Source organism: Lagenorhynchus albirostris, chromosome 2 (genome assembly GCF_949774975.1).
Source record: "Lagenorhynchus albirostris chromosome 2, mLagAlb1.1, whole genome shotgun sequence".
NCBI lineage: Eukaryota > Metazoa > Chordata > Mammalia > Artiodactyla > Delphinidae > Lagenorhynchus > Lagenorhynchus albirostris.
This window is the reverse complement of record NC_083096.1, coordinates 35,568,892-35,595,053: the sequence shown is the minus strand read 5'-3', so window position 1 is coordinate 35,595,053 and position 26,162 is coordinate 35,568,892. Positions and strand designations below refer to the sequence as shown.

At 46.7% G+C, this 26,162-nt stretch overlaps 1 protein-coding gene across 8 annotated transcripts; it reads right to left on the bottom strand.

Moving 5' to 3' along the window:
* PFKFB2 (6-phosphofructo-2-kinase/fructose-2,6-biphosphatase 2) lies at nt 1-25,498 on the bottom strand. 8 transcript variants are annotated; one of them, XM_060130271.1, is made up of 18 exons: nt 25,214-25,498; nt 24,585-24,788; nt 23,858-23,976; nt 23,367-23,474; nt 17,341-17,466; nt 16,728-16,824; nt 16,234-16,300; nt 16,027-16,101; nt 15,603-15,659; nt 14,581-14,705; nt 12,541-12,748; nt 11,744-11,890; nt 10,883-10,987; nt 9,998-10,127; nt 9,166-9,228; nt 8,843-8,907; nt 8,055-8,246; nt 1-1,690 (listed from the first exon to the last, which is right to left on the bottom strand). In XM_060130271.1, exons 4-18 carry the CDS (start codon nt 23,452-23,454, stop codon nt 1,628-1,630), a joined length of 1,608 nt encoding a protein of 535 aa, XP_059986254.1. In that variant the 5' UTR covers nt 23,455-23,474; nt 23,858-23,976; nt 24,585-24,788; nt 25,214-25,498; the 3' UTR covers nt 1-1,627. The 8 variants fall into 8 exon arrangements, with proteins under 8 accessions (XP_059986254.1, XP_059986283.1, XP_059986273.1 ...); XM_060130300.1 differs by lacking the exon at nt 23,858-23,976 and having other exon boundaries at nt 16,728-16,889; XM_060130290.1 differs by lacking the exon at nt 23,858-23,976 and having other exon boundaries at nt 8,067-8,246.
* Nucleotides 25,499-26,162: the final 664 nt, after the last annotated feature.

Here is a 26,162-nt window from a genome sequence, read left to right as displayed (position 1 = left end):
TTTATCAGATCATCAAAAGACAGTGTATTTAGATGCAGAAAGAAACCTGCATCACAAGAACAAAATCATTACAGTACAACATGCTATGAGCAGCTAGATGAAAATTACCTGCTACAGAGCAGGGTCAGGAGACTTTCTGGAGGCAGCTTTGTGCACTTAAAATAAGCTCCTAGTTGGTTGCTGAACTGCCAGCAGCCCAGCACATCACATCTTAGGTAACAGGGTCCTGTATCATCCACAGTATACAAGAACCATTCGGGAAAATTGCTTTGCATCTTCTTGCTACTCACCCTCTTGACCAGCAAGTGGGCATCTGAATGAAAAGGGGGAAAAAATTTAAAAAGCTAATAACTTACTATTCTGTTTTTTTTTTAAAAAAAGATTTTGCTTGTAAGATATAGTATCCTTGGGAGCTTCCATGCCTTCCTTCAGGAGCAGTGACATATTAAAATCGCATCTGCAGGGACATATTTATACATTTGACAATCACTGATCTAAGGAATAATTACCTGGTTTATCTTTAAGGGAAACCACATGATTAATGCATTGAGGGCTTGGTGTCCCCCCATCCCATTCCCCCAAGGTTCTACATAAGAGACCAGTAGACCACAATAGTGACAATTAGCTAGGAGGAAGGGATTAGAAGACCAGATGCTCTTGAAGTCATAACCACAGCTTTCTTAGAGACCGTATCACGGTAGCAGACTCCACAGAAGGGCATGTCTCCCTGCACCTGTTCTGAAACCAAAAGAAGTCCTTGGGAGAGTTGATTCCCAAGGAAACTTCTTTTACTTCTTCATGTGATCCAAATGGCACCCTACTTTTCTCTCCAGCCCTCATTTCGAACCACGAGAGAGGATGACGTCAGCCCTCTTCAGCTGTGAGAGGCACACAGTATCAGGTAGAAAATACAGTAGCTACAAAAGAGAACTCAGAAGAAGGGTACATATTTTGTGGAGTCTTGTAGTCAGATCCTGCCCTCAAGGGGCCTGAAACAAGAAAAACTTCTCTAAACAAAAAGATTGCTACTAATGCTGCTCTTCCGTCACCGCAGAAGAGACGTTTTAGGGACTGAATTTCTCAGATACCCTCCATTCACCTGATGAATTTGTCTCGTTTCCAATGTGACAAAAAAGTGACCGCAAACCTATGTATATTGTACCCTAGCCTGCTCACTTGTAGTGGATGTAGAGACTAGCTCTTACAGCACAGAAATGGTTTGCTGGAGTTCAGCCCTCTCACTTGGAAACAATTAAATCTGAAGAGGTACATTTGCACATTAGGCAACGAAAGCCAGCTAGGGATACAGTCACAGGTCAGATGTTAAATGCCAAAATGGAACAGGATTGACCAACTTGGCCCAAACCTAGCAAAGAGATGATCAAAACGAAATTGGTTCAGGCTGTGAAATGTTTTGAGGCACAGGGAAGTCAAGTTTTTCAGTGTAACTGATATTCCCATTAGGCATGAGGGGAAGAAATGTGGTGCTGCTTTTTCAGGGCTCATTTGGGTGGCCCCGAATGTCCAATCCCCACTGAACTTCCTGTTCAAGCCCCTTTGGAGCTGACATGCCAAGTTTTTCAGTAGGCCAGTCTCCCGCAGAGGTCTGGCCTCAGCCTTCACATCATCAGGAGAGCAATGCGGGGGCGGCCGGAGAGGAGAGCCTATGCACAGCCAGCGAGGTCTCCGCCTAGGAGCCAGAGAGGAAGAGAAATAAAGCCATTACACCGCCGCCAAATGACTAACGGAGGAAGTTGAGCAGAACCCTCACCCACCCTTCCAGCGCTCCCCGCGGCTCACATCCCCACATCCGCACACGTGCGTGAACACGTTGGTGGGCTAGCACACGCCCCTCTACCCTCGGGAGTCAGACAAACTCTAATGGCTTAGTCCTGAGCTTCCTTCCCTGAGGAACCGACCTTGTGACCATGTTGGACCAAGCACTCCTTTCAGACCTGGAGCTAAGCCACATATCCAAGATAGGAGGCGGAAGCAGTAGGCAGCCCCGTGGTAAAAGGAGAGTATTTAGGCTACATCAGCCAAAAGACCAGGCCAAAAAAATGATACTGTGGGCAGGGGCTACTTGGCTTCTGAGGAGGGTCCCTACCGCTGTAGTTATCCCGGTCCATCCTGAAATCAGTCATCAGAGCAGAAGTCAACTTCCTCCCATAAACTGGGATCCAACGTTTGAACTTGTGAGAAATTCTTCCCCCGAGAACAGTGTTTCTCAAATGTTAAATGTGTGTCTGAATTGCCTCGTCATCCAGTTAAAATGAATATTCTGATTCAGCAGGCCTGGGATGGGGCCCAAGAGCCTGCATGTCTAATGAGCTCCTGGTCCTTGTTAAGGTAACAAGGAATAAATAAGGCATGAGAATAGTGACACAATCCCACCCTTTTTTCCTATCCCCGAAGAAGTTAAATGCCATTCTACCCCACCAGCTGTAATCTCTTTAGAAACAGGAAGGTAATATTTTAGAAGGAAGAGTCCACTAAATTCTAAGAGATCGCCAAAGGTTTTTTTTTTTTCCCCACAATAAATAATGAGTTCCATGTTGCTAGTGCGAGTCAGAGCACAGTGTGGTCAAAGGTAATTTTTTCTTAATTCTTGTAGAGGCGCCAAAAAGTACACACGACTAAGTTCAGGTGCCTTCTATAATGTCCTTCCCACCTTCCCCAGAAGGTGGTGCAAGAGAGCCACGCCTCCACCAAGGACTCCAGTCACTCTGTGGACTGGCTTTTGCTGGTCTGACGCTCAAGTGCCAAGCAGCCTGAGGCAAAGTTTTGGGGGTGGGGGAGTGGTGGAGAACACAACCCAAAATACAAAACAAAAAACCCAGAAGCCTTCTGATAGATTCAAGTTACTCAACAATTTTATTTACCCATTCTACACACACACACACAAAAACACATTTCAAATACAGTTATACACCTTATGTGGATCTGAGTGCCATATTTTGACATCAGTGTCACCAGATTAAATTAGAATGCTGCTAAGGATTAACATTCCTTCTTTCAACACAGCTTTGCCTAGGAAACATGCAGGATAGCGCTATTGCTTCGGTTCCCAACTCAGTCCATTCCATTTAACCCAGTGGTGCTCAGCCCATTCCCAATCCCTCCAAAGGGCACAGCTGGCAACAAGTCCTTTGCTTTTGCCACAGCGAAACTATCACCATTATCAGAATGAATTCATTTTGTTACTTCAACACAAGAAAAAAAAATGGACACAAGCAATTCAGATACAAAAAACACTGAGTAGCTAAAAATTGGTCATGGATCCGCAGTGAAAGCCTTACTGAAAAGAATACTTTTGCCAACATTTCCTTTGCATTTTTATTGATTATATTATAATTAAGAGGCAACTGGGTAGCGGACTAAAAACAGCAGCATTATCCAATGGAATGCTGCAGCCCATAGCAGGGAAGCTGAGGACACAGAAAGTTCAGAAAGTGAAGTCCTGCCCAGAAATGGGGGAATGGATAGGATGACTTCAAGTAAAGGTAACAGTGTCAGGCTCTGAGCAGGCATTTCCTTAGCTGAGTTTACAAAATAACTTACAAGTGATGTTCAACCTTCATTTTCTATAAAATGATTAGAATTTGGCTACTGCTCTAAAAGAAATACTTGTTTAAAATCATAGTGTATAGAACTTCCCCCTAAAGAAAACATGTGGAGTGGTTACTTCCTTTCTTTGTAGGACATGTACAATAGACAGAGAACTGTAGTAACATGCATACAGTGTCAACTGGTACAATTAGAAAACAGTCAGACTTGTCAGCTTACAGATCTTAGTAGAGCCTGTTGGTTAGTCAGCATAGGGACCCTACCAGAATCTGTCAGGCAGCATGCGGACCCTACCACACTCTGTCAGGCAGTCAGCACATAGATAATTCTAGATCCAGTGTTCTGGACATGATGAGTCTAAATCAAATTCCTGGACATACTTCTGATGTCTGTGTCACCTCGATCGGAAGTCAGAGATCAATCCTGCCAATGTTGCAACCTGATTCAAATTACAATATTTAATTCCAATAAAATTATTTAATTCAAAGTAAAATATTTTAAAACACAAGTCAAAATGTATACCGGAAAACCTATGTAAAGTTATCAAATTTCTGGAAAACAAACACAACATGGCCTCTGGGCTTAACAAAGACAATGGAATATGCATAAGACTATACAACCCAGATAGAGTTCCCTCAATTATTAGGCACTTATTCCCCTTGTCCTTTGGCTACCCCAAGCATCAGTGAGTTTCTCTGGTACTCAGACCTTCTACTCACAGATACACCATAAGATGGATTTATTTCCAAACAGCCGTATCATGTTTCTTCAAAATGCCAGTGTCTCTGAAGATCAAATGTGGGTTGCAAAGAGGAACACCCAGATCCTCACAGGAAACACTCAACCGTTCAGTCTAGGATACAAATATCTTGCACTCCTAAACCTAACTTCTTGGGAGGTAGTGGGTGGGTGGGGGATGGACAAAAAAACACAAAAAAACAAAAACCAGAGATAAGGATATGGGGCAGACCCGTGGCGGCGTGTTTTTAACAGATTTTCTTATTCTACTTTCCAACTGAATGCAAAACAATCTCCTTACCAAAACAAAAGCAAAAACAATACAGATAATAAATAAGAGCTAAATTCCAATTTAAGGATTAAGATATAGGAAGAGAAGCTAGTTGTCTAAATCTGCTTTAGATTCCTCTTCACATCTGTCACGAAATTCCTTATTTAGTTTTAAAGCAGGGAAAAGATAATCAGTGATTATCAAAGATAATACAGTGATTGTTTTCCTTTCCTAATTTTCTACCAGTAGATTAAATGCTAAAGCCTTCACCTATTTCTCCCATAACACAGCTGAAAGCCTCAGCAAAAGGTACTCTGGAGTTCATCCTTTCTTACTAGCATTCGTGATAAACACATAATCAGAGTAACGTGTATATACTACCGACACACACTCAAATATGAAGGGGAGAGGAGGACAGGAAAGAAAGGATAGGGAACAGGAATTCTCTAAAAGGTAGAATAAGAGCTCTCTTCTATTCTATGCTCTCCTGGCTCCTTTCTGCTGAAACTTCTCTGGAGGGACCTTGCTCTAAAAACCAAACAACGCTGAAATCCTTGCTGTTGTCAAGTTCTAATTTCTCATGTCCAATCTGAGAATTATAAGACCACCTCACTCCTCTTCTTGGGGAAGCAAACTAACACATGGGGAGAATGGCAAAATATCGGCAGGCTGAGAACCCAAATGAACATCCCAGTGCCCTGTGTCTAATGCAGGGGTTTATAACAAGGTAAAACAATGCTAGTTTGCTAGAGAATTCTCTTCTCGCTAGGAGTACGCACAGCCCAAAGCCAAATCTTGGATCAAAATGCTCCTTCTCATGCATTAGTTCTGAATCACTCTCACCTCACAGCAAGAGAAAAGACTGAATGCCCATTTGGGCTAAAGATGCCACCAGCCAAGCAAAGCTAGACAAGACAACCTTGTAAAAGTGCCACACACACACCTCCTAGACCACGTCATTCTGGGGGACATTCCCACTTCCCAACCCTTTTAGTCTCATACATATAGGACAAGAAAGAAGTCAGAAGGAATCTCTACTCCACTTCGACGTCCACATTTACAGACTCAACGTGTTGCTCTTTCACAAATGTTCATTTATTATAAATTATATGCTCTTTCTCTAAAATAACTTTTTCAGGGCAAGGACCTTTTCTGCTGCTTTGGTGTCTCCTTCTCCCACCACCACTCCACCCAGCCCAAAGCCCCACAAACATGGACACTAGGTACACATTATATAATGGCTAAACAGGAATAGGAAGTTACCTTATGTCTGGAAGGCAATTTAGAGCAGCATCTAGGCAAGTGGTCTTTGAGATTGGCTGTGATGTCCTACTCAGGATGTAGGAATAAAGGACTCAAGGTCACAAGCCAGCTGCCTGTGATGATAACCTTTATCATCCCACAAGTTTTATCTCAGTACCTCTCTCCAGGGTGCTTAAAATTCTCAGCTATTATCATAGGACATTTATACGACATAGTGATTTGTTCCACATCACCCTGCAATGTAAAGTGTTAAAGCCGGAACAGGCTGCTGCCTGAAGTAACAATGAGGGGGTAACTTCATTCAATACTGTGATCTGCTCACACATCTAACTCCAGGAAACTGTCCTTTCAAAACCATGAGGAATTCAGAATTCCCAGGTTGACGCTTAGTTCAGGGAACTACTGTTTCTCCACCCAACAACACAAAATAGAGTTCTAACCTGGAGTATGATTCAGAATCATCAGAGAAGCTATTTAAACACATGCATGCCCAGACCCTAATCCCAGAGACTGAGTCAGAATTAAGCCTAGAGTGGACACAGGCATGTGCATGTTTCAAAAGTTCTATAGGGGATTCTAATGAAGATTCTTAGATGAGAAGCACAACAAAAGGCCTCCTATTACCAAACAGAAACATCCCTGGTAAATAGCTAACTTGCTCTCACTGGTCACCTCTAAGAGACAGATTGATAACTTTAAGGTACGGAGTCCTCTCTCTCTTTTAAAAATCTCATGAGAACTCTAGACTCGCCTCTCAGAAAAATGCACATACGTATATTCATGTATTTTGTATACAAAATTGGGGGAGGTATACCATCGTGGGCCACCAAGGGGCTAAGAATCCCTACTCTAAACATAACCTTGCAGAAAAAAATAAAATGACACAAGTAAATGTGTAAACAGTCAACAGCTAGACCCCACAGGATTCTAAGACTACTCTAGACACCAAGATGATATAAATTAATACCCTAGTGAGGGAGATTTAATTTATCACCAGGCTTTCCCAATATCTGGGGAAAAACACTGCTCACGCAGAACATGTTTTGACTTAAAAAGGAGAATGTGTTGAGAATTACTAGAATGTGTTGAAAATTACTAGTTCACTAGCAGCTCTAGTGAACTCTTCTCTGCCTTTCCCTTGAGCAATTCAAACCTCAGTGGTGACTCCTAAATCTCACTCTGTCCTTCTCAACAGTCCTGGAGGTCACCGGCTTTGGCAGGAAAGTTCCTGTAGTTGGCAAAGAAGCCAGGAACCAATGGAGAAAATGTATGACACTCCTCCAAGAGCCCTGTAAGAGCTAGAGGCCAGCCTACTCTCCTAAACCTTACCCCTCTGCAGCCCAGAGACCTCACACCTCTGCAGCCCAGAGACCTATGTCTGAAAAATACAAACCAAGGTATTTCACACAGGCTGAAAGCCAGCTTCCCCCAGGGTACTGAAGACTTGAGGATTGTTTCTCAGGAAACGAGGCAAGAACTCTCATCCTATGTCTACCTGCAGTCTCTAGAACATCTGTGGATGTTCTGTAGCCTGGGCTGACCCTTGTAGGACCTGGCTTGAGAGGAAGGGAGAAGGGAAAAGAAAGGCTCCCCCAGTCCAGATCCATCTAGGCCCACTGCAGAGAACGTCAATGGAGGGCAGACTTCTCTCCCACCCACTGCCCCTTCCCTCCTAGACAGACACACAACAATGCCATGCATCACACTGGGCAATCCAAAGGGGACACGAGACGGGGGAAGAAAGCAGGCAGGTCAGGACTGTGAGTAAAGCACACCTGGAAGAGACAAAGGTGGAGGGCAAATGGGCTTCTGTGTCCCCCTCCACCCTGCCCCCACTTTACCAACACAAGGACATTAGTGAGTTTAGACACTGTGGATGGACAAGAACCACGGCGTGCTCAGCCGCAGCCCCAGCTCTGCCAACCACCCCAGGAGGGTGGATCCCTTTTTCTCCTCCTCCAGACCCCCCCCAGCCGAGGACCTGTCCTAAAACACCCAACTCGCCAGCTTGCCCCTGGGCGGGGAGACGTCTCACACCGTACACTAGCTAGGGTTGGTCTGGAAACACGGGACCTCACATTCTCTGCTAAGATCCACAGTGTGGGGCTGGTGGGGGTGGGGGTGGGGGGGTGGGAGCTGGAAGTTAAATGACTCCTTGGTGATTAGTGACAAGGGCAGGAGGCCAGGATGGGAGGGAGACACACGGTTACACCACCGGAATGCTGACTTGGGTCTTCGGCTGGTCGGCCCCTTCTTGCATGTCCAGGGCACGGAGAGGGCTGAGGGGCTCGAGGGGCCGGCTCCCAACACTGTAATTTCTTGGACGCCTTACTGTATTCGAACTGGACAGAGGCGTAAAGCTGTTCCTTCTCATCCTTACAGGGGTTTGGTTCTTGGGGAAGTTGTTCTGATTGGAAACGAGGGACACCACACAAATGAAAGCCAAGCCAAAAGCTCACTCTTAAACCACAGCAGCCTCCTGCGGATGGGGTCTCTCCTAAGACATGGGCCGCGGCCTGGTCCCCCAGCCCCGGGAGACTAAGGGTTGTGGGGGTAGAAGCTCCTTGAGCACCATACTTCAAAGCAGGAAAGAGGCTCAAAGAAAGGAAGGGGGTTATTTAAGATCACACACAGATTACCAGGACAGACCTAGGAACAGACCTATATCTCCTGACCCCGCCTTACAGGCACCTCTGGATCCTGCTTTCTAAAGGGAGTGCTTTCTGGGGGGAAAATGTGCATTTCACTTCTGCCAAACACTTTCCATAGTTCATTGGATTTCCAAGAGCCAATCCGCAAGGTTAAGACTCAGGAAAGAGATACTGATTTTAAAAAATAGTAATTCCAACATCTCTTCTTTTTGGAAGTGAGCAGACTACATGGGACATGAGTTCTGGATCGGTTTTCCTTTTGTACGTAAAAGAAACCCAGTCTCTCGATGTCAAAGGTTCAAAGACTCGAAGTGGTGGGGAACCAGCATGTCATCCGTGGCAAAATACTTACAGTTGGCTTGTCACGGTGAGTGTTCACAGCCTCCACATTAAGTTTAATTGTTTCCACTTTGCAGCCTGAGAAAACAGAGGAAAGTGGAGAGGGCTTCAGGAAAAAAAGCTCAAAGAAAAATTCCTTAGTTTCAGTATGGTAATAAAAGAACATATATATTCCCCAATACATACATACATCCCTTTAAAAATGGAAGGCACTGATGGAACTTCCCTGCTAGATACAGGTGAGGAAGTTGAACTTCTAGGCAAACCAGAGAAAATTCAAAACTCCTGACCTTCCTCTATCCCCACCTCCTGCCCAGCTCCGAGGCTCATAGTTACCGTAGGCTACGGGAGTAAGTTTGAAGATGGTATGCAGAGGGCACCTCAGGTACGGCAGCTCATCTGAAAGCAGAAAGACCAGGTGGAGGAAGTCTCAGTATTATGAAGCAAGGTCAAGTTAGTGGAAGAGAGCATCTGAGGCGCTCCTGAGTTTTCTTTACCCTGACCTGGAGTTAGACATCTCCTCCTCTAAACCCCCAGACAATTATCAACATAGCCTCCAAGGAAGCCACCCCAGCTACTGAGTGGCTAAGAAAGGAAAAAAGCCCACTTTAGATCTTTCCCTGCAGGCAAAGCAAGAGGAAGTGCTGCAGCCAGGGCCCCACACAAGGGAAGACTGGGGCACCGTGGGTACCCCAAAGGTCAACCTGCAGGCTTCCCAGCAGCTCAGGTAGATCAGGAAGGGAAGGGAGGGGAGTATCAGAGAAGACAGCAGCACTTCCTTATTGCTCTCCCCAGAAACCGTCTACCCTGAATCCAAAGGATGAAGATGCTTCTAAGATAACACCCTCCTAGTAGCCCAAGTAACAAGCCGGGAATGTTCAACCACTTTTCTAATGCTGCCAGGAGTGTTAGCGCAGTGCTGCCCCTTTAGCCAGGCAGGACCAAGAGCTAAAGCAGCAGTTGCTCTCCACTGGCGGTTTTTGTATCAGCAGAGTAAATTCAGCAAGTAGTTGGCCCAGTGGCTGCTGGGAGCCCCACACTGCTGCCTGAAGAATGTACTTTGATTTGAGTGGAAGAGTGGGAGGTCTCGTTGCCAGGGATCCTGGTGCCACCCCAAGTCCAGCCCCCTCCCTGTGGATGTGTGCCCAGTCCTTCCCTCCAATGGCACCTGCACCCTTGTCCAAGAAGTAGGCCAGGAGGCAGCGCATGACAGCCTGGTGGGAGATGACGAGGACGTTGCCCTGACGCTCCAGCTCCATGATGACAGGCTCCAGCCGCTGCACCAGGTCCTGGTACGACTGTGGGGGAAGTGGGGTGGGCTGGTAGGAGGCGCAAGCTGGCAGCCAAGTCGGTGGCTGTGTCCAGAGTTAAGAGGCCGCTTCTCCTTTCTCCCCAGCTGGCTTTCCTCCTGGAGGTTTGGCGCCTTCGTGTCGCCTGTTAACCACCCCCAGCCCTGGTACCTCTTGAGAATACTCAGACTTTTCAAGAGCAATGTTCAGACCGAGAAAATTGCAGGTCAAGAAGAGAAAATCTGAATGCAGCCTGTGGGGTTCTTTTTCTCTCGACAGAATAGGCAAGAGTGCAAGGCAACAAAGGCTCCTAGGGATTTCCTAGAGCCCTGTTGTTTTATTTACCTTTATCTCACCCCCCTAGACTACAAAGCCACTTGGGCCAGCAAGCAGCCTTAAACACCACAGATGAGAGGAAAATCATTCATATCCCATACATTTACTTGGGGCCTATACCTGCTTGGGTGGGGGTGGAATGAAAAGAAAAGAAGTTACAAAAGACCAGGTGGATTCTAACATATACTCAGCAACAGAGGCTATCTTGTTACCCTTTCTCTGGAGATCTTAACAAATCAATGAGGCACTGGACTGCCGACTGCCAGAGCTGAATTCAACACAGCAGGCCCCAAAGGTAGGAAGAGAAACTAAATGATGCCTTAAGTACTCTTTCTCGGTCCCCAAACTCACATTCAATCCTTCCCCAAAACTCAAGCCAAGCCCCTAGCAAAAGGTGGGGCAGTCACCCCTCGTGAGGGAAATCTCACCTCCCCTCCAGGATATCGATACAGGTATTTCTCTTCATCTCGAAGCGCAAACTCGTCTGGGTACCGCTCCTTAATCTCCGCATAAGTCATCTCCTCGCACACGCCCTGCAAGAGCCACATGGCTGGAAGAGGCGAACTGGACCCACACAGCCCCCCAAATGAAAAGGCGCCCGTGAAGAATATTAGGCATTCGTGCCAGGCACTGGGCTGGCTCCCTTCATGCACTGCAACTGACCGACTAGCAGGGGGAGGGGCCCCTGGGAGAGGAGGCCGCCTCTCTAGCTTAAGCTGCCGCTTTCTCCTACTGCTGTGGGGAACTTAGAGGTCAAGAAAAGTCAGCAGGATAAAAGGAACAGGAAGCAGGGAAGGAGGGGAAACTGAAGGCACTAGAGAATTCTTGTAGAAGACATAAAAGGGTACAGAGGAAGGAAAGAAAAAGTGCCTACTTTTGCACTCAAGGACACAGAAAGCCAAGAACAAATTGGAAAGGACTTCCAGAACAGCTGACCAGGTGGCCTAAGCAGAAATTAAAGAAGTGAGTTGTCAGCTATTTCTTTTTCCTAGGAGGAAAATATATGAAGGGTCCAAATGGAGCTTCACCCTCTCCAGGTGCCAGGGGCTAGGTCAAAATTTGGTTCAGGTCCCATCACTGGCACAGGTGTGTCAAGCAGGCAGGAAGCCCTGATTGGGGGTGCACTGTTCCCACTTATTCCCTAAACTGGCCATAGATTCAGCTTCCTCAAAGTCTCTACTTGGTGTTTCTAGTTTTCTAGATGAACGGCCCACATGGTGACTTCTGAGAGCTCCTGCCTGAATAGGAGACCCTTACAGGCTTTTTAGCCATCAGACCTTCCTACTCACAGCATCAATCTCATTCAGAATCTTCCACTGCTCATAGGTCACCCCCAGAGATTCAGCGGTCTGGATAGTCCTCTTCAACTGACTTGTCCACACTTTGAGGTCTGCTATCTCCTGTTCCTCCAGAAACTTCCTTAGAGCCTGGGCAAACTGGGGTGTGAAATAAAAATTTTAAAAGAACACACACACACAGGGAATTCCCTGGCGGTCAGTGGTTAGGCCTCCACGCCTCCACTGCAGAGGACGCGGGTTCCATCCCTGGTCAGGGGAACTAAGATCCTGCAAGCCGCGCATGGCACGGCCAAAAAAAAAGAAAGGAAGGAAGGAAATACAGACACAGACACACAGACACACAGACACACAGACACACAGACACACACAGACACACACACACACACACACACACACACACACACACACAGAGGACTGTTAACTCAGCCTGAAAAGGACAATGTGTATGACCCCAGTCAAACTCTGAAAGGTGCTACATAGTTATAATAAACCCAAGAGGAAATGAACTTTAACCAGAGCATCCTGTACTGTGCTGAGCATACAAGTTGAGCTCAATAAATATGGGACGGCTGAATGATCACAGCAGAAATGGTTCCGAGTTACGCACCCTTCAATACACAGCTAGAACCAGTGAATAAGAAAACGTCTCTTTACTTGCTTGACTATCTGAAACCACAGCCTAAACTCCAATAGGATTCAGTAAGAAGTAAGGGGATCAAAGAGATGACATCCACCATGCCCTTCTAACTCTAAGCCTGGGAAATCCAGCCTGCTGGCTAACTACTCACCTGTTTTCCCCGCACGGAGAGGCCTGAGTCACCCCCAATCTTTCCCAAGAGATTGAACTCGCTCTCTCCGTGCCGGCAAAGGTAAATGGTGCGAGGATGGACATGGATATTCATGAGGTAGTAGACGATCTTGCTCTGGATGTAGTCCTGGACTTTGTTCACTAGAAATCGCTGGCCCACGTTTATCACCTTGATGAAAGAAAGATCCCTGGGACAGAGCAGGGAAAAAAAAAAAAAAAGTCCCCTGGGTATGAAAATCTGAGGATAACAGGAGGAGGGGAAAGGATCTGTATAGTTACTTGCAGGCTCCCAGCAGCTCTTCTGCCTCTCCTGCCACACCCCGACCCAAATGTAAGGAATCAAATGGAAAGAGATGGATGGCTCCTCAGAACAAAGATGCAGTAAACTTTCCTGAACTTCTCATCAGGCAGTACCATTTCCTCAGTGCCTACACTGTGCCAGGCACTGTAGCTAAGTTAGATAAACAGAATTCAGGCTTCCCCTCAGGGGCTAGACTAGATGGATGACCTGAAGATTTTGCTAACCCTGAAGTTTGTTGAGAAGCACAGCGCCCACCTGAGGCGGTCAAGATGGAGTCAGAGTGTGGCATCTACCAGCGGGGAGGGGCGAGGAGGGGGGTGCAGACCCATAGACAGAGATCTCTGTGCGTTCCCCCCCATCTACATAAATCAAGTTTCTCTCAAAGGCACTCACATAGACTGTTTGCTTTGTGGCCATCATGGAATTGTTCTCACTATAAAAATAATAAGTGTTTATTCCAAAAAAAATATTTTTAAGAAAGAATGATGCAAATAAAAATTACCCATAGCCCTACCACCAGAGGTAACATCTACACACGCACACACACACACACACACACACACACACACACACACACACACACACACACACACATTCTTCTAGAATATTTTTCTATGTAGGACTTTGGGCTAACTGAGGAATATACTATTATGCCATATCTAGGGCAGTGGTTTTCAACTTCTGTATTGAGAAACACCTGCAAACACTAACATTGTGGGCAACATACTTGAAGGAACTGAAAGGCTCGAAAGATGAAGCAGACCACTGAAGCAATTTAACAGTGGCTATGCACACTGTCTTGCCATCTGCTTGGCTTCAGGGCTGTATTCTTATCTGACTAGAGCTGTACTGACTGCATGCTTTTTCAAAGGCCACCTTCTCACGGGTCTCCCTGTGCACATGTCATTCTTCAACATGGACTTGGCATCTTGCTACAGCTCTTTTCGCCCACACACGTCAGGTTAACCTGTGTTCTGTGTTCTATGCCACACTGCTGATAGGCACTGCCATAGTAAGTAATATATAAAAAACACTTAAATATATATATTTATATATGCATACACAAGTACAATATATTGTTTTATGCAAAATAAATTTACATATTGTTATTTTACATATGGAATATATGCACATATATTCATATGTATTACTATATATTTTTATACATGTACATATATATATATATACCTATACACACACAATAAACTTTAAAAATTGATCAAAAACTGATGACACACCTCTAAGAGGTGTCCTAAAATACCCTAATTCAAAACTACTGACCTAGAGCAGTGGTTCTCAACAGGGGGTGATTTTGCTTCCCAGGGGACATTTGGCAAAGTCTGGAAACCTTCTTGGTTGTCACAGCTTGGAATTGCTACTGGTATCTAGCGGGCACAGGTCAGGGATCCTGCTAAAGACAGCTACAGCACAAGACAGCCCCACAGCACAGAATTATCCAGTTCAAAATGTCAATCATGCTAAGGTTGAGAAATCACGCTCTAGAGGACAGACCAGAAGAACTCAGGATAAAGAACACTCCAGTGTTCAGGTATAAGATTCAATCTGCCTAGAGGCCACAAATCCATACCTTGTTTCCCTGGAATGATGTAAACAGAGGTCTGGATGGTCAGAGGGAAGTCTAGGGACAAGGGGAGAAAGGCTCTTTTCTCAAATGAGACCCCTGCCTCAGGCCTTTCAAACCTTGGCCTTAAACCTTACTTGTCATAGTTGTCTGGGTCAAGGGGTTGATAGGTGACTTTGTAGCACTCAATTCTCTTTAGGAAGTCCTCCATCACATTCTCCCTGTTCCTTTCAGGGTAGTCAGGGCTCGACACCTTTACCTCCTGGAATCACAGGGAGAGCAGGGCCTAGTCAGAGGTCTGCCCTTAACAGCCCTCCTGCCAACAGCCACTGCTAAATAAAGAAAAGGAAGGCCATAGAAGTGGCCTTTCACTGGAGCATTGGCAATCCCCATTCACTGAGCAGCCCCTCCCTGTCCTGTGACCCTGGCAACCAAGAAGGGAAAGACAACTGGGGAGTCATGTGCCTGCCCTTGGCTGAAGGACAGAGGCAGTCACGCAGCTGAAGCAGTTCTTGGGCCCCAATCCTTTTATGTACCTTCCTGGGAAAACAGAATGGGATCCAATTTCTCCCCAAGGGCAATTAGAATAGGGTGCTTGATCTGATACACTGCTGACTCAGACCAGACACCTCTTCAGCAAGTTCCCACACTGCTGGGAGAGCACCACCATGACACAGTGCATGGATATCCACTCAGCACAGCACAGCACAACCATCAAATGGGCACTGGCATAAGCTGTGACCACACACAGCACGAGGTGCCCAGTGCATAGAATGCTGACCTCAATATTAGACAATTGGTGGGCAGATGACCTTCCTGTAAGGTGGCCCTGACAGATAATAAAGAGTCTGATCTATTCTAAGAACATACCTGGGTCTCAACGTCTAGCTAATACCCAGAACACAGGGCCAGGGCTACTACAGTTTAAGTTTGGCCTCTGTTCAAGAGCTAATTCTTACTTTCTTCCTCAAAGCCTCTTTCTTTTCCCAAGGGAAGAGTGTGGAAGTACAAAATGGTGTTCTGGCAGATCAAAAAGATCACCCTGTGTTGTTAAACATGTCTATTTCTCTCTTTCATTACTGGGTTGACTCCCCACACCACCCCCACCAACACACACACAAGGCATAAAGAGGTGGTGGTGTGAGGAGATGTCACCTACCAGGATGTTGGCAGCAATGACATCGGGATCATCGCAGACAGATTCCACAAAGAACACCTGGCCAGGGAGAGAAGGCAGTGATCAATGAGTCAGTAATGGCCAGGCTGTTAATTAAGAGCACACGCTCATATCTGCTCCACCGCAGCCACCACATCCCCTGGGATTTTCTTTCATGAAAGTGGCCTTCAAGGCCTCTTCATTTAAAAATAGCTCTTACCACGTCCCCAGGGCCTCATACATACAGGCTAAGGAGCTGAGAAAGGACCTGAAAGAAAACACTCAAGGACTGGCGGTGACTCACCAAGAGGAGAGAATCTGATGTCCAATCCTGTCCTCACCCACCAGAATCAAACAGATCTGCGTGTCCCTCCTAACTCCCCACCTCCACTCACCCCTCCTCCTCCAGCTTGGAGGCAGATTCTACCTTGAAGGAATTCTCCTCGGCAAAGTTCAGAATCAAGGCCCTCCTCTCTCGAGTGGTATTGGTAGCATCAAACACCTGGGAAGAGAGCCCACAAGACAGATGAACGGGGACCGAGAAATGAAATCCCATCAAGGCGGACCCAAGGTGGGGCGGTGCAGCCAGGCTGCTGAAAGGGGGGAGACGGGGGAGGAGGCAGGTGAGGCTTACCGCAATCTGCCCACTGTCCTCCGTGAGATACGCCTTCACATCCTCCAGCGCCACCAGAGCACACTGTCTGCCGAGAGAGCAGAGGAATCAGCCAGAGGACTGGGCCGGGGCCAAGCTTAGGCACAGCCAGAGACATGAACAGCCGGGGTGCCACAGGGATCACACCCTTTCCTGTTCAGTTTCCCCACTGATCAAAAATTTTCCCTAATTAGACCTTTCAGCTTGCCCGTTGAGATTTTTCTACCATCCTATGTCTTTCCTCTCCCCCTGTCCCATGCACGTGTCTTACCCCTCTGGAGGCTTAGCCTACAAGCACACACGCAACTTTCTGAGCCCTGTTCTACCCACCCAAGCCCATGGCGAGCTGCCCAGCAGATAACTTCCACTTAAAATCCCCACAAGATATTTACTGAAAGGGAAACCAAGCCCCATCACATCCAGTCTCATGACGGCCAAGAAAGAGCTGGCCTGGCAGTCAGGCCTAGAAGACTCACTTGCGTATCTTCATGGCCTCCTCGTTGTCATGCCGGAAGAAGTCATAGGATTTATAGGACTTGACCGCTTGACGCCGATACACCCCAAGATTAAACACTGCAGAAGACACCCATACCCTCCAGCAGTGAAACAATACGATGTCCCAAAGGGGACTTCTTGGTCTAATGTCAGAGTGGCCAAGGGGATGAAAAAAGCACCATGGTATGTTGGAAACAACACCAGATTAAGAATCAGGTTAAGTTCAAGTTCTGACTTACTAGAATTTGGACAAGTCTTAAATTGTCTGACTTTCAATTTCCTCAGCCATTTTGGCTATTCCACATGGATACTGCTAGATAACATAGATGTAAGGGATTTGGAAATGTAAAGCTCTGTACTCATTTAATTCTTAATACTCCTATCAAAGGCATTGCCCCCAAACTAGGCCAATTCAGCCAGGCCAGGAGGAACAAGTATATGGACAGGGAATAAATCCAGTAAACCGGGAAGCAACCGCTACTGCTGCCAAGAGAACCCTGTATCCTTGATGCCAGGAAGAATAAGTCTCCCAGAGGCCTGTGAGGCCCAGGAACTGATCACTTCCTTTCCCAAGGAATGCATGGTTGCACCTACCTTTGGTGGGCACCCCAATCCAGTTGAGGTAGCGTGTGAGTTTCTTGGACACGTAGGTTTTGCCCCGGGCTGGTAAGCCAATCATAACAATGAGGGTCGGGGAGTTGGTCATGTAGGATGCCCACGCTAGAGGGAAATGGAACAGAACAAAACTAAATAAAGAGGGGTCAGGTAAGGTTTGTGCATGGGGCTGGGACTTCATGGTCAGGTTTGATCCTCATACACCTCAATGAGGCCAGTGTCCAGGAGGACTGGAAAGGCAAACCGAGCAGATATCGGGGAAACCCTCCTAAAAGACAGTCAAAGGGTCATGTAGACTTCCAGAAAGTACCTAAACTAAGACACGTCTTTCCCACTTGTCCAAGGTCTTCACAGAGGTGGACAAGATGGAAAGAGAAAAAAAAGCGGCCAGGATTAGAAGGACAGTAACCATAGCATCTTCCTTAGCATGAGAATATCTAGTAACACGGCAGTGATAAAGCCATGGAGGAAAGTCTTGGGCCTGGAGATTCTACCAGTGCAGCACTGAGCCAGCTCCTATAACAGATCCAACAGAGTTTCTATCCTGAGGATCTCATCTATCCCTTCAGAACCACAGGCAAGAGTTTGCCCACGAAAAAAGAGCCTGGCCTTAACCCGTTTTGGCCTTTGTGCTCAGGCCAAAGTTTAAGCCAGAACTTCTAAACCATTTAGACTGTGTCAACGCCTACCTGACATAGGTTCTGACTAGACCTCAGGAAGCTTCGTGGTAAAGCTGGCCCACATGGGCATCACAGCCAGCCTGCCTCAAAGGCCCAAGTGAAAGCAAGACAGTTTAAAAGCAGGAATAGCCATTGGTCCGCCCTTCTTCAGAATACAATTGATTTCAGGAATGCTCATTTACAGAGACAGGTCTCACTGGGCAGCTGGGGGCAAAGTAGATGCCCAGAGGCCAGGTGACTTGCCTAAGGACACGCAATGAGTCATGGGAAGGGCTGGACCTAGAATCCTGATCTTGTGCTTCCTGGGCAGCTTTTCTCCATAAAAAGAGCCTCTGATTCCACCATCAGCTTGCTCACAGGCGCTGGCTCCTTCCTGTCCATCCTGCCACGGAGGAGTGGTGGCAGAGTGCCCTCCCTGCAAGCTGCCAGCCACGTTCCTGGGGCCAAGACCCAAACTGAGGTCATCTGGGAGGGCTCAGATGGGAAAGGAGGGAGGCCCTGTGTGCAGATGGGGAAGAACCACTTTTGTCTTCGTCTTCCCAGCACTGCTTTTCAGAGGGTGCCCCACAAGTAGTTGCCACTCTTCTTCCTTGGGACAAGGTGACCCTGTCAGGCTAAGAAACAATTCAGCAAAACTGGGGTACTTGGATGGGAACGTCATCCTTTCTTTTTGAGAGGGGAATGTAAAAAGATCTCAGTGGAGAAGTGGGCAGAGAGGTGTGGGTAGAGAACAGAGCTCGGAAGGAAGAGAGTTTCCTAGGGGTGTTTGGCAAGAAGTACCCAGAAGCCAAACAGGGCCCTGGCGGTGAGGGAGGGGTGGATGCCCAGACTTGGGGTCAGAGGGGTTGGCTTTTAGTCCTTTACCTACTACGCACACGGAAAATTTCCGGGCCTGAGCAGGAGCCCCTCCAAGGTAGGCAACGAGCAACAGAAGTGACTTTCATCTCTGTCCAAAGAGGGAGCACAAAGACAAGCAAACGCCATGCTGTAGCCTCCGCTGATGTTCATGCCTGATTTCTGACCCCTAACAGATCAGCTGCCTCAGGTTTCAGGAGTGAAATCCTCCTGAGTCTTCACTTTCTCCAGCCCTGCACTGCACTCTTCTCAATCACCATGGCTTGGCTCATTACCTGCACTTCTAGTACTGCTTGGTCCACACCTTCCAGCCCATTAGGCACTTCTCCCAAAGGTCCTGTTATCCTCCCTGAAGCTGAAAATGAACTGATACTTGGGAGACACTCTGAGGCCGACCAGGGAACCAGCTGCTCCATGTTTACAAAACTGGACAGAGAGTTCTAAGAACAAAAGAAAACACAGGCCACCAAGGACTCCCCACGGTGGCCCCCAGCACCACACCTCCCACCTCTGCCCATAACACACCCACGTACACCTGGTGCAACCAGAGCTGCTCAATTTCCGGAGGACAAAACTAAACCACACTTCCTATCTCGAATTGCCACATGGGCAAAACTAGGTACATTCTGTCCTGCCTGTTAAAAAACAAAGCCATCACCACCTTAATTTGAACAGTAGACACTGCATGTTGATTAATTTTGGAGACAATGTAACTTATCCCTTGACAAAGAACGGAAAGCTGTTTCAATCCTGAAATTCTCTTCTACCTTCTTTACACAAGGTTGAACTCACTTTCTCAATCTTAAACTTATTTTCCCTTCATGAACACACTTCGAGGGAATGAAGGTGGGATAACTTTCCTCCTACGGACAGAAAACCTCAAGCCCAGAAAAGGGAAGAGCTTGGCCCACAGTCCCTCAATATAAAGTCAAGGTCAGGGCTCTGACCAGACTCCTGGTTTCATGACTGCCCAATCAGTCCTAGTACCAGCTCTTGTCAGCACCTGACAAAGGGAGCCATGTGGCCAGCATAACTCTGCTCTCTAATCTAAACCTGAAGGGTGGTCTAGAAGGCCAATGGTTCCCGGCTTTCTCATGACCAAGCCATCTTCCACTTTTTGCTCTAAACATCCCCAATATTTTGAAATATGCTGCCCTTTAAAGTGTGCTTCATTAGTAATATCTTCTTTTTATTCATCAGAAGTCATAAAACTGCCAATTATGTCCTGCCGTTTGACTGATAAGCATAACATATCGAAGTTCTGCAGCCAAATGCTAAGAAAGTTTATGTTTTAGTTAACCATCGAAGCTATAGTTTAATGCCCAATTTCTATCACGCGCTTTGAAATATTAAAAACAGCTAACAATGTAGAACTTTTGAGGGATGCTGATCAATGTTTCAAAGGTGTCTGCCTTTCCTCCTGTTATTTCTGTAGGGAAAGCTGCTAGCACAAACAGGTGTATGTGCAAGGATGCTCACTACAGCATTGTTTGTGACGGTGGGAAATTAGAAACAATGTAAATGTCCATCAGGGAGAGGCTGGCATATCCACACAAGGCAATACCATGCAGGATGAAGTAAATGTGAACTTATCGACATGAAAAAAATGTCCAGAATATAGCTTAAAAAAAGTGTGTGGGGGGGGGCGATGGTAGAACAAAATATGTACAGTGTGGACCTATTTCCATTAATAGGATACACCAGAATAAGATTTTGGAAAGAATCAAACATAACAGGGACAGGAGAAATGGTGAGATTTTCTTGCTTTTTACTTTCTTTCTGTATTGTGTGAATTTTTCATGAACATGTATTGCTTTTATAATTAGGAGAAGGTTCATACAAGGACTTGTCTGTTCCAGACCTATTCAAAATATCAAAGAATAAAAGAAACAAAGAAGGAAAAGCATGTAGACCTTCCCTGCTACCCCTAATTACTGCTTTCACTGAGCCCTGAAACCAGTTATCTGAGCACCTTAAGGGCATCTCAGCCAGCACCAACCCCCCTTCTCCCCCATCCCTGGAGCAGCTGAAATTCCAGTACTGCTCCTTTGGAGGTTCTGGCTCCCTAAAGACATTCTTCAGCTCTCTAGTTCAGGCACTTCCCAAGTCAAAGTCAGCCAACAACAGGTATAATTAACAGCAAGGGGATAACGGGAAAGCTATTAATAAAGCAACTGCTGGGTGTGAACACTAAGCAGCCCAAGAAGCCTGTTCCAAGATACAGGAAAATAACAGAGAGAAGGGAAATAAACTAACACATACTCTCATAGACTGTCACAGTCCCACAGTCCAACCACGAAAGGAGAAGCGGGGGGGGGGGGGGGGGGTAAATGAATGACAGTGGCTTCAGGATAACCCAGATACCTCCAGTGGGGGAGAAGAGGGTAGAACTTGGAAAGGAGAGATCAGGAATTAGAGTCTAGAGGAAGGAAAGAGACCTGGGATTACTGCTGCTTTGACTAATCAAAAGCCCTCAAGGCAAAAAAAAATGCAAAAAAAGTTAGGAAGGCAGGAGAGTCCCATGGAGAAAAAGCAGAACTAGAAGGACTGACACTGAGCATTGCACAGGGTCAGAGACTCCCACAGTTATCAACTCCCCCTGACCCCCAAACACCACCACCTGTTCTCTGCTCTTGTTGGGCTCAAGTGTCCTAGTAGCACAAGGGCACCTCTATTTAAAGTGTGCATTCCATATCCCCAAATCTGGGTTACCATATTGTCAAACAAGAGGAGAAAACATTTTTTACTGAAAATATAATTCTTCACAGAGCTCTTTTAAAAAGTGAGCTCCCAGCACAGCATTTAGACTATAATTCAATCTATATATAATGTTTCAGGAACAAACACAATATGCAAATAGAGTCACCAGTGAAAAATAACACAGTTTAGCCACATGCCCAGTACTCTTCTAGAAGCTGTCCTGTATTTACTCATTCAATTCTCACATCACTCTGGGGAGAGATACTATTAGTATCCCCATTTTATCAAAAAGTAAACTGGGGCATGGGGCAGAAAAGCAAGTTGGTTAAAAGCCCACAGTTAGGCAGTAGTAAAACCAAAATTTGAACCCAGGCAGTCTGACTCCACAGGCTGCACTCAAACGTCATGCTATACTAGTTATCTTCCACAGGGTGTTTGCCCTCAGTACCTGGCTTCCTGCCCTGGCGGAGAAAGAAGACCCTAATCATAGAGGTGCACCAACCCCAGTATCACACCCAAACAACCTGCCTCTGAGGCAGCCCAAACCCCCAAAAGCCTCATCAGTGCTACGTGAAAAGAGATGACCATCATGAATCACGAGTCTGACAAGGTCATGACATCAAGGTTGAGACTCTGGGGAAAGCTTGCAACATGAGATGATTCCAGGTCTCATGCTAGTTGGCTGTTTCCACCTGCTGATATATATAACCACTGAAGTGAGAAGAACTGACTGATAGCGTTCCAGAGGAACCTGGTAGCAGGGACAAGAGTTAGCTTTCCTAGAGGTTCCCCAAAACATCTGGGGACAAACTGCTCAGGACCTTTTGGCCTAGGCTCTGCAGTCTTGCAGTCTATAAGGATGCTTAGGCATGCAGACGCATGGGGACAGGAAACAACACTTCATCTCTCTGCAAACCCACCTGCTGTCTCTGTCTAAAAGATGGGCATGGAAATGCTCCTGTGAAACCCATCCCCAGAGCAATGAACCTGCAGGGAAAATAGTCTGCAGAGTGTAAAGACTAAACCTGTGAGAAAGTAAGGTGCCCAAGACATGGCGAGAAGTGAAATATCAGGGCCGATTCCCCTTAGGCCTGTAGAAATAAGCTAATGGTTCTTACCTGCAATTTCTGCTGTGAGCAGCACCCTCACAAAACTTAGCCCAAGAGATAAAGGGAAACTGTTAACAGTATCAACCCCAAGGAATTCCTGCACCCTGCTACTCAGCCTTACTCACTGCGTGTACAATAACACTGGCTCTAACTTGCAGCATCAATCAACTGTGCAGATACCCCCAGGGTGGGGGAGATAGAGATTCAGTTAAAGAAAGCAGGAAGAATATGCTGGGCTAGGGCTTCCCTGGTGGCGCAGTGGTTGAGAGTCTGCCTGCCGATGCAGGGGACACGGGTTCGTGCCCCAGTCCGGGAAGATCCCACATGCCGCGGAGCGGCTGGGCCCGTGAGCCATGGCCGCTGAGCCTGCGTGTCCAGAGCCTGGGCTCCGCAACGGGAGAGGCCACAACAGTGAGAGGCCCGCATACCGCAAAAAAAAAAAAGAAAATGATGGGCTACACCAGCAGTCTAGCCCCAAGGACAGACAATTCACTGAGTCTACTTGTTTCAGAAAGGAAATTCCCCTGGTAGACTTTGTTTTAAATTACCATGTCGAAGAACTATTTCTCACTCCCACCAAGCAGCAAAGTCTAGAATTACAGCAATATTCTCAAGGTAAAATCCTGGGAGACAGCAGCCCCTCCTCTTTACCAACACTCACAACATTTCTTCTCTGACATTCGTAGATTTGTTTTGGTTTCATAGTTGTTGTTGTTCTGTTCTGAGGAAGGGGCAGAATTCCCAGACATGGCAGCTCTTCAGGGGATGTCTGGAAGGGACAAAGGGGATGTAAGGAAGGGAAGGAAGGAAATATCCCTCAAAATACTCAAAAGAGGATCAGTGCGGTATAAGTGAAAGAACCCTGGGCCAAGGGTCAAGTCCAGCCCTCATTCTCCCACTTAATAGCTACATGCCCTAGGATAAGTCATGAATGTCCCTAGCCCTCTGTTTCCTTATCTGTGAAGAGTTGCACCAGAACCCCGATCTATAATGCTGACTTAGGAGTGTACATTCACATGAATTATCTCCTTCAATCCTTCCAATAATCCCATAATAAAACAGATTTTGCTACCATTATTACTTCTCCCCATTTTACAGATTGAAAAACTGACGTTTATCAAACTAAGTGGCTTATCCAAGTTCCTTCCTGACCTCAGATTCCAATTTAAGAATCTGGGGAGAGTAGTGGCAGCAGCTGGGGGTGGGATGGGTTGCAAATAGATCAAGTTCATTATCATAAAGTAATTGCAGTCCAATGGTAGAATTCAGTTCTGAAAAAAAAATAAGTGGGGAAATCTCAAACATGTTCCCTTAAGGAAAAACTGTAGCTAGACCCGGGGACAGCCCTAGCACGTCACTATTTCTCCTCTCAAGCCCTTGACCGCACCCTCTCCCCATCTATCTCCTAGGAAGCAGTCTATGGAAGAAACACTGGGGAGCAAAGAGGTGGCAAATAACTTCTCTTATTCTGGTGGTAAATAACTTCTCTTATTCTGAAAGATCACTTTCAGAATAAGGGGTAAGTCCTGACTCGAACGGGGGTGGGAGAGCCCCGAGTTCACTGCGCAAACCCAAACAAGGGACTCGTGAGGAAGGAAAGTCCTACTGCTTCAAGGATCTTGCACTGTTATTCCACTGACCACACAAATCCTCTAACTCACACGTCAGCTGCGGCTCTGGGTCCCTAAACGTCCGCACTCCGGCAATGCCTGGGGGCCCGCACTTCCCCGAAACAGCTAGGCTTCATCTTCCCGCTCCTCATCAGGGTGCACGCAGCCCCCCTTCTCTCGCCCGCCTAACCCCTTCAAGGTGCTGTACAGCCGTCGCTCACCCTAGGACCCCTCCTAAGATCCCTCCGGGCTGTGGCCCCAGCACCTACCCGGTAACGCGACAGCCAGGAGCCGACACGGTGGCCGGGGTCCGGCACACCAGTCTCCGGAGAATCACGTGCCTTGCCTGGCTCCGCCCACTCTCGCGTTGGCCCTCACCTGGAGAGAATCTTCCACCAATCGAGCGCCCGCAGGCTCCAGGGGGCGGGGCTCAAATCGGAATCGCTGTCGCTAGCTCCGGAAGAAGGTTGGAACTGTGAAGGAGAAAGATCACAAGCTCGCAAGTTTACCAGCACTGTGGAGGTTAGTTACATCGTTGCCTGGCAACTAATAGGGATGGGGGCGGGGTTAATTAAAAGCACGACGTTTTTCATACTCTCGCGAGAGTGAACTAGTAGACGTCTTGAAAGGGTGTGACTTTATGGTGACGGGAAAAATTTTTGCGGAGATTAACGCTTTCCTCCCTGAATCCCAGCGGGACCTCGTTAGATCCATGAATTGAAAAGTAAGCTATAGAAGAGGCTTTGCTAGAGTAAACTACCAAAGTACTTAAGCTGATTACATCTTAGGGTGTTTGCATATTCCCTTAGGTCAGACACTGTAAACTAAGAAAATCAACTACTCTCATCGCTGAACCAGGGGCTTCCCTGGACCCATGCACATACTCCAGTGGACTTACCACCTTATTTATTCTCCCGCTTACAGCCCACGCTGTAACGTCTGTTATGGCCATCTTGAAGAACAAAAGAGGAAAATTGCTCCAGGAGAAAACTGGCTCATGAAAGTTTTGAAAAGATGCATAGTTTCCATATAACTTATTCAGAGGCAGATTTTTACAATGGAGGTGAGTTTGCACATTTCAAGTGAACTTTTCACAGTTGCCCTCAGGCCCATTTGATGCTTGATTGTGGTGATAAACCCCCTCTAAGCAGGGCAGGCTTTGCTCCTCTGGATCCAGGATAAAAAAAGAACGAGTACATATTTCTCGGAAGAGAGGTAAATTCAGAGATGTTTTTATTCCTCTTTCACCTGGGGATTAAATTCATCCTTCAAAACAGCTCAAATAGTACCTCCTCTTTGACGCTTTTTACAACTCCATTACGTCACATTTGCCCTCTCTGTGCCTATACAACTCCGTTTTATCCATTCAGCAAGTATTTACTGAGCACATATTTGCGAGGCACAGTCCTTTGTTCTAGGGATACAGGGTTGAAAAGGGTCACATAATCTAGCATTATCACGTTGCTATGAAAGTCAGTAGTTATGTGTCCTTTACACACCACCCTCTCTCTCGATTACGTGAGTAATTTGCCATTTTGAAGGCAGGAATGGAGTCGCCTTGGTATTTGTATACCTAGATCCTGAACTGGAATCTGGATGACACATGTTGGTCTTCTTCATTCCTCCTCCTTATACTGCCACCACCTCCTGAATGTAGCAATTGCCCTCAGCCCAGATGCTGACCTCATATTGCGCTTTCTGATGTGGCAAATGAACGTTTTCAAGTTACAGTCTTATGGAGCTGGAAAGGCCAGTCTTCCGGCCCCCTTAACCTCAATGAGTCAATGTTTGCTGCAGCTATGAGTCTAGCCACGAGTATTTGTTTGTCTTTGACTGGTCATTTGAGT